The sequence below is a fragment of the Leopardus geoffroyi genome, chromosome D2 (assembly GCF_018350155.1).
Source record: "Leopardus geoffroyi isolate Oge1 chromosome D2, O.geoffroyi_Oge1_pat1.0, whole genome shotgun sequence".
NCBI lineage: Eukaryota > Metazoa > Chordata > Mammalia > Carnivora > Felidae > Leopardus > Leopardus geoffroyi.
This window is the reverse complement of record NC_059334.1, coordinates 47,724,461-47,742,300: the sequence shown is the minus strand read 5'-3', so window position 1 is coordinate 47,742,300 and position 17,840 is coordinate 47,724,461. Positions and strand designations below refer to the sequence as shown.

At 40.2% G+C, this 17,840-nt stretch overlaps 1 protein-coding gene across 2 annotated transcripts in view; it reads left to right on the top strand.

Moving 5' to 3' along the window:
* The window catches only part of ERCC6 (ERCC excision repair 6, chromatin remodeling factor), a 78,601-nt gene extending 68,600 nt beyond the window's left edge, over positions 1 to 10,001 (top strand). Inside the window, exons 16-21 of one of the 2 annotated variants that reach the window (XR_006701564.1) lie at positions 101 to 195; positions 1,875 to 2,020; positions 2,106 to 2,813; positions 4,604 to 4,808; positions 5,140 to 5,478; positions 6,849 to 6,893. Coding sequence is in view for 1 of the 2 variants with exons in the window: in XM_045438013.1 (XP_045293969.1) it covers positions 101 to 195; positions 1,875 to 2,020; positions 2,106 to 2,813; positions 4,604 to 4,808; positions 5,400 to 5,478; positions 6,849 to 7,268 (1,653 nt within the window). In the remaining variant the exon portion in view is untranslated. Of the gene's footprint in view, positions 1 to 100; positions 196 to 1,874; positions 2,021 to 2,105; positions 2,814 to 4,603; positions 4,809 to 5,139; positions 5,479 to 6,848 lie in introns of both variants that reach the window. The other variant, XM_045438013.1, reaches the window with a different exon arrangement.
* The last annotated feature ends 7,839 nt before the right edge of the window (positions 10,002 to 17,840 follow it).

Here is a 17,840-nt window from a genome sequence, read left to right as displayed (position 1 = left end):
GCTTTGGCAGGGGAAGGAAGCAACCGGCTGTCTCTCTCTTCTTTCGGTAAGTGCTTGTCATTGGGAAGGGTGCTTGTTACCATGCATCTCTCTGCCGCAGGCCCGGGAGCGAGCCTGGAGGATCGGCCAGAAGAAGCAAGTGACAGTGTATAGGCTGCTGACTGCAGGCACCATCGAAGAAAAGATTTACCACCGGTCAGTACAGATGGCTGCTCGCTCCTTGACTGGAGACTGCTCTCCCCGCTGCGGCGTGTGCAGGATGTAGATCTAGAAGTATGCCTCCAGGGCTTGGAGCTGGGAATTTTTTTCATGCATTGCTTTAAGAGTCTTTTCATCTTAGAGCACTAGTTGCTGTAACTTAAAGGATATGTGGGGGTTTTGGGGGTTTTTTTTGGTTGTTTTGGTTTTGTATTTTTTCTTATTAAAGTAAGCTCAGATGGCTTATTTTGAGTTTTTAGAAAATGTCTTTGGGGTGCCTGGCTGGCTGTCAGTAGAGCATGCGACTCTTGATCTTGGGTTCATGGGTTCAAGCCCCACATTGGGGATGGAGTTTACTTAATATTAAAAAAAAAAAAAGTAAAAGTCTTTGAACCTGAATGTCTTCGTACCTTATTAAACATCAAGGACTGCTTATGTGTAAACTTCATGTTAACTGTTATTTAAGAGAAACGTACCTATCTACTATAGTGTACCATCTTTTTTTCAAAAATTTTAAGAAGTGACAGAGTTGAAATACATACTGAAATTTTCACATAACATGCAGGTGTGATCAGCGTGGGGTAGCCTGGTTCAGATGCCCCTGAGAGACAGGTTGACCAGGATACCTGTTTCTTTTTCCATCTCTCTCTATAATGAGTAGGGGTTTGGACAAAGGTCGCTTTAACAGTGGGGTGGAGATACTGCCACCTTCTCCCCCCTCCTCTGCTGAAGACTTTATTCTCAAACTGCACCCTAGCTCTTAAAGCAAGGCTCCCTGCTTTCTACCCTGCACTGGGTTACTGCCAGATAGGTATGTGTTCTTCAAGTCCTTAATTCTTTTTTTTTTTTTTTTTTGTAATTTTTTTAATGTTTATTTTTGAGAGAGAGAGAGAGAGACAGAGTGTGACTGGGGGATAGGCAGAGAGAGAGGGAGACACAGAATCTGAAGCAGGCTCCAGGCTCCAGGCTCCGAGCTGTCAGCACAGAGCCCAACACGGGGCTCGAACTCATGAACCGTGAGATCATGACCTGAACTGAAGTTGGACACTTAACTGACTGAGCTACCCAGGCGCCCCCTCAAGTCCTTATTCTGAGAGGACTGGAGATGAGCTGAGTCCCGTGAGGGAGAGCTTCCTTTTAGAGAGACATGTTGTAGCCTGGGTGATAGGGGCAGGACTGCTTTGTGGGGACGTCTGGGCAGGGGTGATGATGGTGTGGAGCTTCAGCATAGAATGAATCAGCAGGCAGAAGTGGGTGAGACGGCTTCAAGTACAAAGCTCAGTTAAGAGAGTTTCCTGAATGCGATCATGGAAGGGTCCTGAAGAGGGCAGGGCAGGGGACCTGCCAGGAAGCTGACTCCTTCCAGCTCAGAGAGGCTGTGAATCACATGATTACATATAGAAAAGTGTTGTCTGACATGTGATGAATCTTGGAGGTTGAAAAAGCTCACTGGGTATAAATAATATGACATTCTTTGTATTTCAGATTCTATAAAACATGGGAAACCATCCAATGTTTTATGTACTTTCTGAATTGTAATTTTCCAAGGCAAGAAGTTTGGGTATTATTTAGACATTTGTTCAGCTGCAGTTATCATATCAGTCATAGTTTTATAATTAGGATTTTGAGGCACGGCTAAGCATTGTTTTATACGAGTTTAATTTTTATCTTTTTAGACAAATTTTCAAGCAGTTTTTGACAAATAGAGTGCTGAAAGATCCGAAGCAAAGGCGATTTTTCAAGTCCAATGATCTTTATGAGCTGTTCACTCTGACAAGCCCCGATGCATCCCAGAGCACTGAAACAAGTGCTATTTTTGCAGGTATTACATAAAATAACTTAACTTAGAGTAATAAATCGCGGCAGAATTATGTAGTGTAACTTGAGTGTGCTTTTCCCCTTTATAGGAACTGGTTCAGATGTTCAGACTCCCAAACGCCTTTTAAAAAGAAAACTTCTGCCAGCCTTTGGAACAGACCCTAATGTTTCAATATGCAAAAAGTGCCCTGATTCTAATGCATCTGCAAATGATGCCACATCATCTGAAGAGAAGTCTACAGCGACAGGAGCTGAAGTAAATGCAGTAACATCTGATCAAGTAACATCTGATCCTTTGAAAGATGCCCCTCGAACGCCTAGAGATCTGACTGGTGGTGATGGGCCTGGAGAAGAGGCGAGTGCAGTGTCTAGACCAGAGGAGTCATCAGTGATTAGTGGACATGGGGAATGTTCAGATTCTCCAGGAATCAGCAAAATGGATGGACTGTCTAGTGAAGAAAGCATCCATGAAAAACAAGGTCTTTCTGACAAAAGAGAAAGCTGCCAGGCTCCAACAGACCCTCTTCGGGAGAATAAGCAAACGGAAAATCATTTTTATAAGCACAAGTCTAAAACAAAACATAGTGCACCAGAAGAAGAGACCCTGGAGCACCATCGCAGGCTGAAGCAAAAGCCTAAGAACTCTAAGCATCGCAGAGATGCCAAGTTTGAAGGAACTCGAATTCCACACCTGGTGAAGAAAAGGCAGTACCAGAAGCAAGACAGTGAAAATGAGAATGAGACCAGCCAGCAGAGCAATGACGATTATGTCTTGGAAAAGCTTTTCAAAAAGTCAGGTAATCTTTTTGCTGAATGTGCCACAGGTGTGCTAGGAACAGAAGATGGGTAGGCTCTTTGTAGCAGTAGCAGCCTTTACTCACAGGGCCAAATGGGCTCTCAGCTGGAAGTAGTTTTTCTTCTAAAATTCAGATTTGGAATATAGTGACATTTTGAAAATCTTATTCACCTCTCTTTTCTGAAGACCTCAAAGAAATTGAACCTTTGGGGAACAACAGTACTTGACTTACAACCACATACAGGAGGGGTGCAGTGCTTTAAGTAGATTTGTGTGACCTGAACACTAATAGGAAGTTTCTGGACATGCTGTATTTATGTCATTTTCCAGCACAGGAGATTAAAGTAACCGTCATAGGGGAGAGGCAGGGACGTGGCCAGAGGCAGGCACTGTGGAAGTGGGAAAGCTGATCACTAATATCGAGGGAGAACAATCAGGAAAGCAGATTCCACAGTTGCTCAGGACCAGGGAGGACAGGCAGTCCTGCACAGCGTAGTCATCCCTGGGAATGTTGTCTTGTTCAGGCCTCTGCAGTCATCGCGTTCACAGTGTGATGGCCCGAGTGACCAGAGATCACCGTTTGTGGGTCTCAATTCGGGAGGGCAGGTTTCTGTATGGCATTTCAGAAGGAAACCCTCTGGGCCTCCTACCTTCTATTTCTTTTCCATTTACTGGTCTGTTTTCCTAGGAAATGATCTCTTTTGTTTAGTTTTCAAGTTTATTTGCATAGAGGCATTGAAAATGTTATTGTAATTTTTTAGAAACTTGCTTCTGTTTCAAGACAGTTGCTCCCTTGTCATTTCTAATTTTGTAGATTTCTGCCACACTTTTTTTTCGGTCAGGTTAAGCTAGTGGTTTGTTTGTGATTTTTTTTTTTTAAATCAGCATTTTGATTTATTAATTAGGTCTATCGTTCTCTACCTCATTAATTTTTGCTTTTATCTTTATTATTTTCTTCCCCGTGCTTCCTTTATTTATTTCTTTTCTTTTCTTTTCTTTTCTTTTCTTTTCTTTTCTTTTCTTTTCTTTTCTTTTCTTTTATTTTTTTGCGTTTTGGTGAGTTTTTTTGGCTTAATTTTTATAAGACTGACTTAGAAATTTGTTAATTCATTTGGGGCACCTGGGTGGCTCAGTCAGTTAAGTGCGTGACTCTTGATTTTGGCTCAGGTCATGATCTCACAATTGTGAGATCAAGCCCTGAGTCGGGCTCCGTGCTGGGTGTAGAGCCTGCTTAAGATTCTTTCTCTCCCTGTCCCTCTGCCCCTCCCCACCTCGTCTGTGCATGTAGGGGACAAGCCCAAGGGTACTCTCTCTCTAACTCAGAAAGAGAAAAATGCTTTTTTAAAATAAAAAAAGAAATTAATTCATTTTTATTCTTTCATTTTTATTGATACATAAATATTTAAGGCTATGAATTTACCACTGATAACTTCATTAAATTCTGCTGATAAGTGGCATTTTCATGATCATTAGTTTTTAGAAACTCTATAATTCTGGCTTATATTTTTACATTTTTTCCTTCAGTAAAGAATTAATAGATGGTTTTAAAAATTTCCAGGTAGCAGATATGTTGAGGGTCGTTAGTAATCCCCACATACCTTGTAGGGTGGTGATGAAGGTGACTAGCAACAGCATTTATAAAGTTCCTGGGTCGTGATAGTCAACTTGGCAAATGGCAGCTAAAAATGTTCATTGTTTTTCCTCCACCCACAACAAGACTAGCCAATATAGAAGAAAACATATTGTGTACAAACCGGAATAACACATTACTGTTTCCTTTGTTCTTGCTAGTTGGTGTGCACAGTGTCATGAAACACGATGCCATCATAGATGGTGCCAATCCAGATTATGTGCTGGTGGAGGCAGAGGCCAACCGAGTGGCCCAGGATGCCCTGAAAGCGCTGAGGCTCTCTCGTCAACGGTGTCTGGGAGCAGTGTCCGGTGTTCCCACCTGGACAGGCCATCGGGGGGTTTCTGGTGCACCAGCAGGAATAAAGTAAGAGATTGCTGCTCTCCCATGCATGTGAGGTGGCCAAACCGCCTAGGCCAGGAATAAAGCCAGGGCAGGCATGGTAGAAAGTCTTGCAGGGAGGGGTTGGGTCAACCGGATTTGCATGACTTGGGGAAAAACATTTTTAGTCTTACGTTCTTCCTCACACTGTCTCCTGCCTTCCAAAGCTGAGTTTTCAGGGAAGGCGGCATGATCTGTTTTGCTCAAGAGATGTTGTTAAAAATAAGAGATACAGAATAATAACTAAACTTAAGTAAGATGATTAGCCAGTGTTCAGCAATCAGTAACTACTATGCTATTCGGTTCATTTGTTCAGAATAATCTTTCTACCTGGAATTTGTGGGTAGTTGCCATCACTTGTTGAACAAGATACTGAGTGGTTCTTACTTGAGATGCAGCTGTGACTTCCCAGGAGAGCAACGTAGAAAGATTGAAGGGGATGAGCCTCATGGTTATGAAAGAGTAACCATGAAGAAGAAAATTTTCCAGCAAAAGATTAAGTTTTGAAAGGGCATTTTCATCTCTAAGTCCACAAGAGCAAACATTTCATCTACTGTGGCTCTTTTCCTTATTTAGGAGTAGATTTGGTCAGAAAAGGAATTCCAACTTCTCTCTGCAGCATCCTTCTTCAACATCTTCAAAGGAGAAATGCCAGGTAATATGATAGCCTGTCTGCTTTTCGTGTGTGAGTCTTAATTGACAGAACTGCTGTGAAAATTTAATCTGATTCAGATGTGAAGAAAATCGCTGGCATAATGGCCCCCGGTATCTGTGTTGTATGCTCTGATTAATGAAGCACCTTCATGTGAAACTGAAAGGACCAGCCAACTTTGTAAAAGACAGTCTTTAACCCAAATCTACAGCAGAATCTCTGTTTTGCCCTCAGAAAGTTAACACAGGGATAGAGGATGTGGGAGTTGATGCCCCTGCAGCCTGCTCCATTCAGTGGTGATGTACCAGTTCTGGAGAGCCCTACCCTCTAACGTGAAGGTTGAGAAAACCGCCTGGGATGTTGTTTGTAATTTACTAGCCACTAGGACCTTGTGTCCATCTCTCCCTGTCCTGTAACCCCCAGATGCCCTGAGTGCTTCACTGAGTAAAGACTGGACCAGACTCTATCATTCAGTGCTCTCTTTGGTCTTTGCTAGTTAAGGGTTATGTTACTGATAAAAGTTGAAAACTCCCCAAGTTCAGACTCCTGTTTCAAACTTAAAAAAAAAAAATTTTTTTAATGTTTATTTTTGAGAGAGAGGTACAGCATGAGTGGGGGAGGCACAGAGAGAGAGGGAGACACAGAATCCAAAGCAGGCTCAAGGCTCTGAGCTGTCACCACCAAGCCCGATGCGGGGCTCGAACTCACAAACTGTGAGATCATGACCTGAACTGAAGTTGGGTTGATGCTCAACCAACTGAGCCACCTAGGCACCCCTCAGACTCCCATTTTAGATTAATATGAACACATGTAGAACAGAGAACGTTTCTTTGACTTTCCATGTTCTGTTCTTTTAGCAATAGGGATGTGAAAAAGGTTAGATTTGTGTTGTTGCTCTAGGGAAACTCACATGAAGTGTAAAGTAGGAAAGAGTCAAAAGATTTAAAAGTGAAGAGAAGGAAGTGCAGCTCTACGATTGTTCTTAGCCCACGGTGCCTGGATCAGGGTGGGCTCGCGAGGAAGGGCAGGAAAAGTCTGCACAACCCGCACCTCCTAGAGCCGGCTTTCCCACCCAAGGGAGGCTGCAACCCCGCCCCCTGCCCATCCCCCTCCTCTCACCACACAGAAAGGGATGGAGTGAAGAGTGTAGTTTGTGGGAATTGGGTTTTTAAAAAAATGGTATATAATGGTGGGTGGGTTTCAGTGCTTGACATGCCCCCTGCCCCTTTTTGTTCGATGCCATCTCATTCTTTCCTGTCAGCCTCACTACCCTGGGCTCTAGTATTTGCTTATGGCTCCTCAGTGTTTTGGGGGAAGTAGTAGGAGCGTGAATTAGAAGCTGGCATATCACTGCAGTGGTCTTCTTTCTCCAGGACGGCGTCACGAGAAAGGATGGAAAGGATAATGCTTCTGAGCACTTCAGTGGAAAAGCGGAAGATGCAGAGTCTTCACCTGGGGCCCTCCCTTCGTCTTCACTGTTGGCTAAAATGAGAGCTAGGAACCACCTGATTCTGCCAGAGCGACTGGAAAGTGACAGTACGCACCAAGAGGCATCTGCTCCGCCATCTGCCACCACGGAACACGATGATCTGCTGGTGGAAATGAGAAACTTCATTGCTTTTCAGGCCCGTGTTGATGGCCAGGCCAGCACTCGGGAGATCCTGCAGGAGTTCGAGTGCAAGTTATCAGCCTCACAGTCTTGTGTCTTTCGAGAACTATTGAGAAATCTGTGCACTTTTCATAGGACTTCTAGTGGTGAAGGAATTTGGAAACTCAAGCCAGAATACTGCTGACATTACTTTCTAAACTTTCGATTGACTTTTCCTAATGGAAATTTCTAGTTATTAATCCTATAACTAATAATCATGTTTGTCAACAGAAGTTGGCTGCATTTGATGTTTACTTTGAATGATATCTACCTCATAATTTAAAATTTCAAGGAAGAAGACATTCATCTCCAAAACTTAAAAGTTTTAAAAATACTTGGGTTGATGTTTTCATTTTGGCACTATGAATTATGTTATAAAATCAGGGACCTGATAGTTAATCTTTGGATCGCATTTGTTCCTCTACCCAGAAGATGCTGTCGGGCAGCATATTACTGCTCGTTTAGATGTTTGTAGACCAGAAATCTCAAGAATTCTTTTATTGGTGCTAAAAACATGTCTTATATTCATTCAGACCTGTTCAATAAATTAGTTCATCAATATCTGGTAACAGATACTTATTTTGGAGGCATAGGTTTTAAACATTTAAACTTATTTGTTACCCATAAAAAATGAGATTTGGTGTCTTATGAATATATCTGTCTCATAGTCTTCCTTTTAAGGTACTGTCAAATCAGCAGGCATTTTCATTAGTAAAGCATGAAATAGCTTGGTAATAAATAAGACCTATACTTGCAAAAGGTTGTAGTGTTACTAAGCTTATGTTGGCTTTACTTTAAGCCAAGTGCACCTTCTTCCCCCCTACGGGGACTGTCTTTTAGGAATATAAAATGTGTTATCTTAAAAAAATACACAAAACTTTAAGCAGAACCAAAAGTAAGTACAAATGAAACCACCAACATACACGTGCACACAAATGTCACTCCAGACCACAGCCGATATACCATGATTACTGTGTAGTGACCACCCTGGCGGCCTGCTCCCTCTGTTCACATGCCGAGCGGTAACTTGGAGCATTTTTTATTTTATTTGTTGTTTGCTTTCTGAGGATGCTGATTACTTTGTGTTAGGCACCGTCGTTCCCCTTGTGTGTTATCTTCTGTCCAGCGGTTTTCATCTGTCTTTGTGCTTTGCATTTGCTGTGACTCTCCTGCTCCAGAGGTTTGCTTTGTAGCTGTTTCCTGGCTGTTGTGATGGTGTTGTTCTGATCCTCTGTTTTCTTAGCCTTGATTTTCTCGTTTCCTGCCCTTTGTTTTATCATCTCAGCTCTGAAATCTTGTTTTCTTAAGTTCGTTGTATTGCTTGCATTTCTTCTAGAGCGGTCACAGTGCAGTTTGTTTCTTGGATTTGTTTTCTCTGGCCTGCTATATTTCCTGTCTGCTTTTTCTGTATCATGCTTGCCTTCCTCCTATGCCATTTCTTTACATCTTGCTTCTGCTACAAGAGAGCCGCTCTGCCCATATCTGTATGTTCTTCCCTGTGACGCAGAGGGAAGGGAAAGGACTTGGGTTGGGGGTCCGGGAGAGCCTCTGCTGGGCACCACACAGCCCTGGTTGGAGGATTTGCATTTTACCTCTCTGGTCTGAGGTTCTGTTTGATAGCCTGGGCCCAGGCATCCCTACCCATAGACAGGAGATGGCAGAGAGTCATTCCCGCTAGGGTTTTCTGCTTTTTAAAAAAAAATTCTGTCTTATTCATCTTATTCTGTTTTTAGAGTGATTTATATGTTAGAGGAAGAAGATGCTATTATTTTCTTTAGTCTGCTGTCTTTATCCAGAAGTCATAGATGGGATTTTTAAACAGCTCAATAAATCCTGAACTTGAGAATTTGGCTCAGAAGGGAGTTAAAACTCCCTGGGAAGTTCTGGGAAGAACTGGGAAGTTCTTTTTTTTAATTTAATTTTGTAATAATCAACCTATAAGAAAACTACTTCCCCCTTGTTCTTTGATTGAATTTAGTTCATTCTATCTTGTCTGAGATCTGAACTCTGCTGAGCAAGAGAAGTTGCACCCTTCTTGTCAAGTAGAAAATGCTATCAAAAGGGATGATGCAGTCAAAGCAGGGTGGTCCTCACTCCAGTTCTTGTCTCAGCACTACCACTGGCATGCTGGGACCTCGGGCAGGTCGCTGCTCTGCCTGTGTCTCAGTGTGACATCTATGAACACTGTCACCATGCCTCCCAGGTGGACAGGCTTAGAGGATGATGCTCTAAGTGTCATGATTTTAATAATAGTAACTTATTCATTTAGATAAAATCTACTTTTTGCAACTTTAAAGGCTTTGTACAATGTAGATAGATTTAATGTATTTAACATGTTATATTGGTATCAAGCTATAAAATTTTCTGAAATTTTAAAACTTCCTTAATTTATACATGAATATACTATCACTGTGTAAAAAATTTCAGGCAATACTATGTCTCCTCACTGTTCTTGCTCCTGTCCCAGAGATAAGTACTGTATGTCGTGTGTATTCTTCCAGGCTGTGTCCCAGGCATTTATAAATACCCATGGCAGAGACTGCTGCTCTCATGTGCGTTTTCCCCTTTTCCTTTACTGACAAGATTTCCTGAGTTTTACCTGGGTACGTGACTACTCAGCTGCAGACTTGACTTCCCGGCCTCCCTTATAGTTAAGTGTGGCCCTGTGACTTGGCAATGGGATATGAGCAGAACTTCCAGATCGGGCCCTTAAATAAGGGACTGGTGTATACTCTTCTTGCCGAGACGTCCGGGGGACCTTAAGCAGTGACATGGGATCGACATAGGTTGTGTGTTGAGGCTGGAAAAGCTGGCCTGCCAGCCTTGAACTGCTTTCTTTTTACCTGTTCCTTAAGAATAAAATAAATTCCTGATTTAACCACTGCCTTTTATAGTCTGTTTATTACAGCCTCCAGTTTTGTTTTGGATATATGATCTATGTAGATTATGTCATCCTTTTTGCAGCTAGCTTTTCATTGGACATTATATGCAAGATATCTTTTCATCCCTACAATTATGGCTTTACCTTCATGGAACTGCTGGTTTAAAACTTAGATTTTTTTCAATGTGCCTGGGTGGCTCAGTCAGTCGGGTGATCCCAAGGTCGTGGGATTGAGTTCCGGATTGGGTTCTGCACTGAGCATGGAGCCTGCTTAAGATTCGGGGCGCCTGGGTGGCTCAGTCAGTTAGGCGTCCGACTTCGGCCTAGGTCATGATCTCGCAGTTCGTGAGTTCAAGCCCCGCATCGGGCTCTGTGCTGACAGCTCAGAGCCTGGAGCCTGCTTCAGATTCTGTGTCTTCCTCTCTCTCTGCCCCTCCCCTGCTTGTGCTCTATCTCCGAAAAATAAATAATTATTAAAAAAAAAAAGATTCTCACTCTCTACCTCTGCCCCTCTCCCTGACCTACACTCTCTCTCAAAATTTTTTTAAAAATTACATACATTTTAATTTCAATGGATATAGTGAAACTGCTTCCTTCCGTTTATACTCCATCCATGAAAGGACCCCATTCTCCACACCCTTGCCAACAGTAGGTAGCATCAATCTTGGGAGGTTTGTTTTGTTTTTAACAAGTCTTGTGTTTGAAAATACCTTGTTTGAGCTTGAGTTTCCCTGAAAAACAAAGATTTCCATGTTTTTTGGCCATTTGTAGATTCTCTTGAGTGTTGCTTGTTCATATCATGTTTGTCTAGTTTTACAATTGGTTATTAATCTTTCAGGGTCCCTCCCCCTCAAAGAAAAATGAAGAGGCAATTGCCCCAACTATTATTGAACTTTTTCATTCTTCGTTCTTTTCTCTGTTCATTCTTTTCTCCACCAATTTGAAATGCCAGGTTTATCATATGCTAAATTGTCTTTTCAAGGAGAATGGATCTAGATGTTTATTCTACCAACCACACTCTTCACTGTCATTTGATTTTGTACTATGTTTTGCTTTCTATAGGCAAGTTCCTAGTCCTCCCTGCCTCTGCCCCCATTGCCATCTTGTATATTTCCTGTTCCAGGTGAGTCTTAGAATCAGTTTATAATGTCACTAAGATTGTATTGTTCTTTTGATTGGGATTGCATTAGTTTATTGACTTGAGGATAATAGACTTCTTCAAATTAATACAAATTTTCCCATTAGGATCATGATAGGTCTCATTTTGTTTATTAAAGTTTTTTATATTCTTGGATAAATTTTTAATAACTTTCTTCATAAAGATCTTGCCACTTTTCATATTAGGCTTATTCCTAGGTATTATATAGATTTTTAGTTTTTGTTGGAGATCTTTCTTACATAAAAATTTGGAGAATCAGAACATTCATGTATCTATCTACTTTCCTTATGATACCATTTATCATACAGAAGTTTTAAATTTAAGTGTAGTCAAATTCAGTCTTTACATATTTTTCCTTATTTGAGGATCCCTTTCCTAACCTGATGTCATTATTACATTCACATAAATTGTCTTGTAAATTCCATATGGATAGTTATTTTTCTAGCACGTTTAAAAAAAATAGCTCATCCTTTCCTGATTTGTGAGGCTATCGCTATGATTATATCCAATTTTCATGTAACTATGGGAATATTTCTGGGCTTCTGTTAAATTGGTCCACCTATCTAACTTTGCCAATAACCCACTGTTTTAATCTTTGTAGCTTTATAATTGGTTATTGTATGTGATAGAATGATTTCCCTCATCTTCCAAAAATGCCTTAGTTCCTAGTTCCATATTTTAAATAGGGCATTTTTAATACATATTTATTATGAAGACATAATTCCACCAGGTCTTTCACTTACAATAAGATCATATACATCTTACATTTATTTATAATTATCCTATAGTTTTGGTTGCTACAGTAAATAACATTAGAAAGACATTTTCTAGTTGATAAGAATACTGTTGATTTTATATATTGGTGTGTATGTAGCAACCCTGCTAAACTGTTTTACTAATTAGTCTATAAATTGTCGTGTATGTAACAATTGTGTCAACTGCAAATAATGACAATTGCCTTTCTTTCATTCCAATTCTTACATACTTTAAATACTTCCAATATGATAACCTGATAATGTAGGTGACAACCATTGGCATCTTTGTCTTATTCCTGACATCAAAGACAAACTTCTAAAGTTTTACCATTAAATATGCAATTGCTGTTATTTTCTAGCACATGGTCTTTATCAGGTTAAGAAAATGCTCTTTCCAGTCCTAAATCCAGTGCTGAATTTTATTAAATGCTTTTTCTGCATCTACTGATCTGTTAGTTTTTCTCCTTTAAATATCTCTCTTAGTGTCATAAAGTACAGTCAAGTTTTCCAGCATTAAAATATCTTTTAGACTTCCAGATTGACAGTGTTAGGGAGTCCATGGACCTGCTATCCAGAAAGCAACTATAACTGGACAAAATATCAAGAGAGCCCCCCTCCCCTGCCAGATCAATTAATGTTTCTGGAAATAGTCCTAAGGACATACTGCAAATGAAGACACAGTCAAGAAAATCAACTAAATCTTGGTAAGAACAGCAAGAGTCTGTGACTCTTGAGCCACAACCCATTTCTTCCCTGCCTTTTCCCACCTCACTGTGATGACAGATGCTGTAATCCAGGTGGATTTAGCCACGAAGACAGGGCTCCCTTCGTCTGTTCCCAAAGGGTACAGTATCTCACTGGGAGGAGTATGTGACCAGCATTTCTCATTCCCTCCAGCTCCAAGTTGCAGGGATTAAGTTCATGGAGTTAAAAAGTACAATAACAGGAGTGCCTGGGTGGCTCAGTCAGTTAAGCATCCGACTTTGGCTCAGGTCATGATCTCACAGTTCGTGGGTTCAAGCCCTGCATTGGGCTCTGTGCTGACAGCTCAGAGCCAGGAGCCTGCTTCAGATTCTGTCTCTCCCTCTCTCTGCCCCTACCCGGCTGGTGCTCTGTCTCTCAAAAATAAATAAATGGTAAAAAAAGTTTAGAAAGTATAATAACATTTAAAAATTTAGATGGGCTCAGCAGATTTGAAAGGGAAGAAGGGTCAACCAACTTACAGATAGATTGATGGAGATGATGCTATCCAAAGAGCAGAGAAGAATAAGAATGATGAAAAATGTACAAAGCCTCAGAAAAATATAATATACTATTAGGTACACCAATGTGTACATAATGGTAGTACCAGAAGGAGAAGAGAAAAAGAAAAAATATTCAAAGAAATATGGCTGAAAACTTCCCAAGTTTATTGAAAAACATCCATGAAGCTCAAGGAACTCCAAGCAGGATAAGCACAAAGGGACCTACAGGCACATCATAGTAAACATGCTGAAATCAAAGACAGAACATCTTGGAAGTAGCAAGTGAAAGATGACGCATTATTTACACGGGAACTTCAGTAAGATGACCAATTTCTCAGAAGAAACAATAGAGGTCAAAAAGCAGGGACAACACTCAAAGTGCTCAAAGAAATAAAACTATCAATCAGGAATCCTAGATCTAGCAAGAATATTATTCAAAAATGAAATACATACTTTTCCAAATAAAAACAGGAAGTTTGTTGCTAGCAGTCCTGACTAGCAAGAAATACTAAAGGAAGTTCTTCCAACTGAAAGCAAGTGATTTCAGATAGAAATGCAAGTCCACATAAACAGCCCCAGTAAAAGTAATCATGTCATTATAAAAGACACTATAAATGCATATTTTTTCTCCTTTCCTAAACTGATTCAAAAAGCAATTGTATAAAATAGTATGTGTGTACTGTATTGTTGAGCCTATAACATGCAGAAATGTAATATAGGTGCAACCCTTTGCCAAAAACAACACAAAGGAGTTGGGTGGGAGCAGAGCTGTAATGGGCTGATGAAATGGCGACAGGTGACAAAATAATAATTATAACAGTGTACTGTTCGGTTTGTAACATTAATAAATCTGTATAACTGTAATGCAAAAAAGAAAAGGCAATAGAGCTATAGAGGAATAATGTTTCTATACATCATTGGAATTAAACTAGAAAAACAATCTTTAACAGATTCTGTTAACTGGTATATGGTAAACCCTAGAGCAACTACTAAGAAAATAACTAAAAAAAATAGTGAAAAATCATTAATGAAATTAAAATACTACATTACAAAAGAACTCAATGCAAAAGAAAAGAGTAAAGGAGGACAGATGAATGGATAAACAAAATATAGCATGTCCATGCCATGGAATATTACTGTGCCATGAAAAAGAATGAAGGCCCGAAACACATTATCACATGGGTGAACCTCAAATATATTACACTAAGTGACAGAAGCCAGACAGAAAAGACTATATATTGTATGATTCTGTTTGTATGAAATGTCCAGAATAGACAAATCCATAGAGCTAGATGTAGATTGGAAGTTACCAGAGGCTGGGAGTAAGGGAGTGGATGTTGAATGACTGCTTAATATGTACGCAGTACTCTTTGGGAGGTGAGTAGGATGTTTTGGAACTAAACAGAGTTGGTGCCTGCACAACATTGTGAATGTACTAAAGGCCACTGAATTTTAAGTGAAAGCACTTAAAATATTTCCAGGTGTTCAATATTGCTTTCAGTCAATATGGTAAGTTACATTTTTTTTCTGCAAAATCGTGCATTTTATCTAAGTTTTCAAAGCTGTTCCTTTGTGGGTATCATCTCTTTGTCATTGGTGTTCTGCATTTCATTCTAGTTTGTGTGGATTTATTTTGATCATATATGGATTTTGTGCTTCCTGAATTTGAAGATTTGTGTCTTTCAATAATTCTGGAAAACTGTAGGCATTATTTCTTTGAATATGCATCTCCCAGTTTTCTCTATTCCCATCCTTGTGGAACCCTTTCTTTCTAGTTTTCTATTTAAGCCATCCATTGCATTTTTAGTTTTTTAATTTGTAACTCCATTTTTAGTTTTAAAACTAAAATTTTTATTTCTAAAGCTGCTCCCCACTCCAAACCTTCCTGAGTTTGTTTCACACTATCTTTCTCTTTGAATTTTTCTTTTATGGTTATAATTTTAAGCAGTTGTTTTAAAGACTGCATCCAATTACCGCAAGGGCTGAAGTTTTTGGTATTTGTCCTGTTCTGTGTTGTGTCTGTTGGCTCTTCCCCACAGTGGATTGTTTTGTGTGGTTTCTAACGTTGGATGTGAATTCTCTTCAGAGGGATGGTTATCTGTGGGTGTAAACCATGCCTCTCCAATGTGGTTTTGCATTTGTTGATGTCCCATGATATTATCAGCCTGAGACCAATTTTTGTGTTAATTTCTTGACTTGAAGCTTCTTGGATCACATGGTAGTGTGTAAATTTGAACTCTAACCCATGTGAGCCTATAGTTATAAATTCTCAGAGAGTGGGTGTAGGGGTGAGGTATGAGGAGAGGAAAACACCCCCAGAAAGAATTCAGGCTCAAAGAGAAGCGCTTCTTTGTTCCAGGAGGAGCCCATTGTTTTTCTGAGGATTGTGGCTATAAGTGGGGGTCCTGCTCTGACTCCCTTGTCTCTTATCCATGTTTTGGTGATAAATCCAAATTTCTAGATTTCAGGAACAGCACTTTTTTTTTTTTTTTTTTTTATTCACTAAGAGTGCGCGAGTGAAGGAGAGACAGAGAAAGAGGGAATGAGAGAGAATCCTAAGCAGGCTCCACGCTGTCAGTGACACTGACAGTGTGGAGCCCAACACAGGGCTAAAACCATGAAATTGTGACCTGAGCCAAAACAAGAGGTGAACGCTCAACGGACTGGGCCCCCCAGGTGCCCCCAGAAATAGCACTTTACACTGTGCATGCACTACTCTATATTCTTCAGGTTCTTTTTCTTTTTCTTTTTCTTTTTTTCAACATTTATTTATTTTTGGGACAGAGAGAGACAGAGCATGAACGGGGGAGGGGCAGAGAGAGAGGGAGACACAGAATCGGAAACAGGCTCCAGGCTCTGAGCCATCAGCCCAGAGCCCGACGCGGGGCTCGAACTCACGGACTGCGAGATCGTGACCTGGCTGAAGTCGTACACTTAACCGACTGCGCCACCCAGGCGCCCCTCTTCAGGTTCTTTTTCATTTGTAGGCTCTGACATTTTACTTTGTGAAGAGCTCAGCTTTTACATTATAGAATGTTTCTTATTTACAAAGACCTTTAGATGATCCTATGTGTTATATTGCTGAAACTATGGTATTTTCTGATTAGTCATGTTGGTAAAAAGGGTTTACAATAGTGCTTGGCACAAAAAATAAGAGCTTAGCTGTTATTATTTTGTTGTTGTTGTTACTGTTGAATTGTCTTTATAGTTCTAAGATTTTGACAGCTGATTCTCTTATATATTCTAGGTCTTTCAAATATCTATAAATAATGACAGAATTTTCTCTTGCTTTTCAATACTATTACCTCTTATTTTTTTCTTACTTAGTTTCTCAAGCCCAGTGATAGCCAGGATTGGTGATAAGAGTGGCCACTTCCCATATTTTAAGAGTATTTGTACTGTTTCTGGTTGATACTTCTTTTTTTTTAATGTTTATTTTTATTTATTTTGAGAAAGAGAGAGCACGAGGGAGGGAGGGAGAGAGCAGGGAAGAGAGAATCCCAAGCAGGGTCTGTGCTACGTGGAACCCAACACAGGCCTTGATCCCATGAACCGTGAGATCATGACCTGAACCAAAATCAAGAATTGGATACTTAACTGACTGAGCCACCCAGGCGCCCCTCTGGTTGATACTTTTTAATGCGTTAAAAACTTTTATTCCTATTCCTAGCTTACAAATTATTTTTATTAAGAATGGATGTTTAATTTTTCATTTGCATTTTCTGCATTTACTGTGATGACAAGACTTTTCCTTAATTTGCTACAGAAATTAGTATAGTAGATCTAGTTTTTGTTGAATCAATTCATTCAATCAATCCTGGGATATTCTCAATACTGGGTTGGAGGTGGGGGTTCCCTATCGGGTCATGATAATAGTTTGCTTTTAAATATATTGCTGGTTTCATTTGGCTAATATTTTATTTGATTTTTAACCCTTTAGTTCATAAGGGAATTTGCTCTACAGGTTTTTTTCTCATTTTTTGATGTGTTCTCTGTGTGTGTACGTGTGTGTACATGTGTGTGTGTGCGCACATGTGTGTGTATGAAGGTTATATTACTCTTGGAAAATGAATCGGGACACTTCTCACCTTGTTCTAAGAAGATTTCATACAACATGGGAATTTATGTGAACATTTGATGGAATGCTTGTAAAACTCTTTGGGTTTGGTCCTTTTGGGTGAATGTTTCTGCTTGATCCCTTCCATTCATTAAATTGATCTTTAGCAATGTTAATTCTGTTAGTCTGTCTATGCCCTGCTGTGTGTCTTCTAATTTCACAAAATACCGCTCATTCCTGAGATTTGTCATTGGTCCTTCTTTCCTAATATCCTATTCCTTTGTCATGGATGCATTAGGCTCTTTTATCCCTCCAGTGTGTTAATTATCTTTAATATCTCCTTTCATTGCCTCTAGTCAGTTCCTTTCCTTGAACTCCAGTGCTGCAGTTCATTGTTTTGGTACTAATTTTTATGGTGCTGGTTTTCCTCTTTGATGATTGATTCTTAGTTAATGTTTGCATCGATATCTCTGAGCTCCTCTGTCGGTCTGTCTACAGATGCTCATGTTTATCCTGACCTGTCTTGAGCACTGTGGAGGGAACCGGGCTCTGCTGCTAGGGAGGGAGTTCCAAAGCAAGTCTCAGGTGCGTGCGGGCCCCCTTTCTCCTGACTGCTTCCAG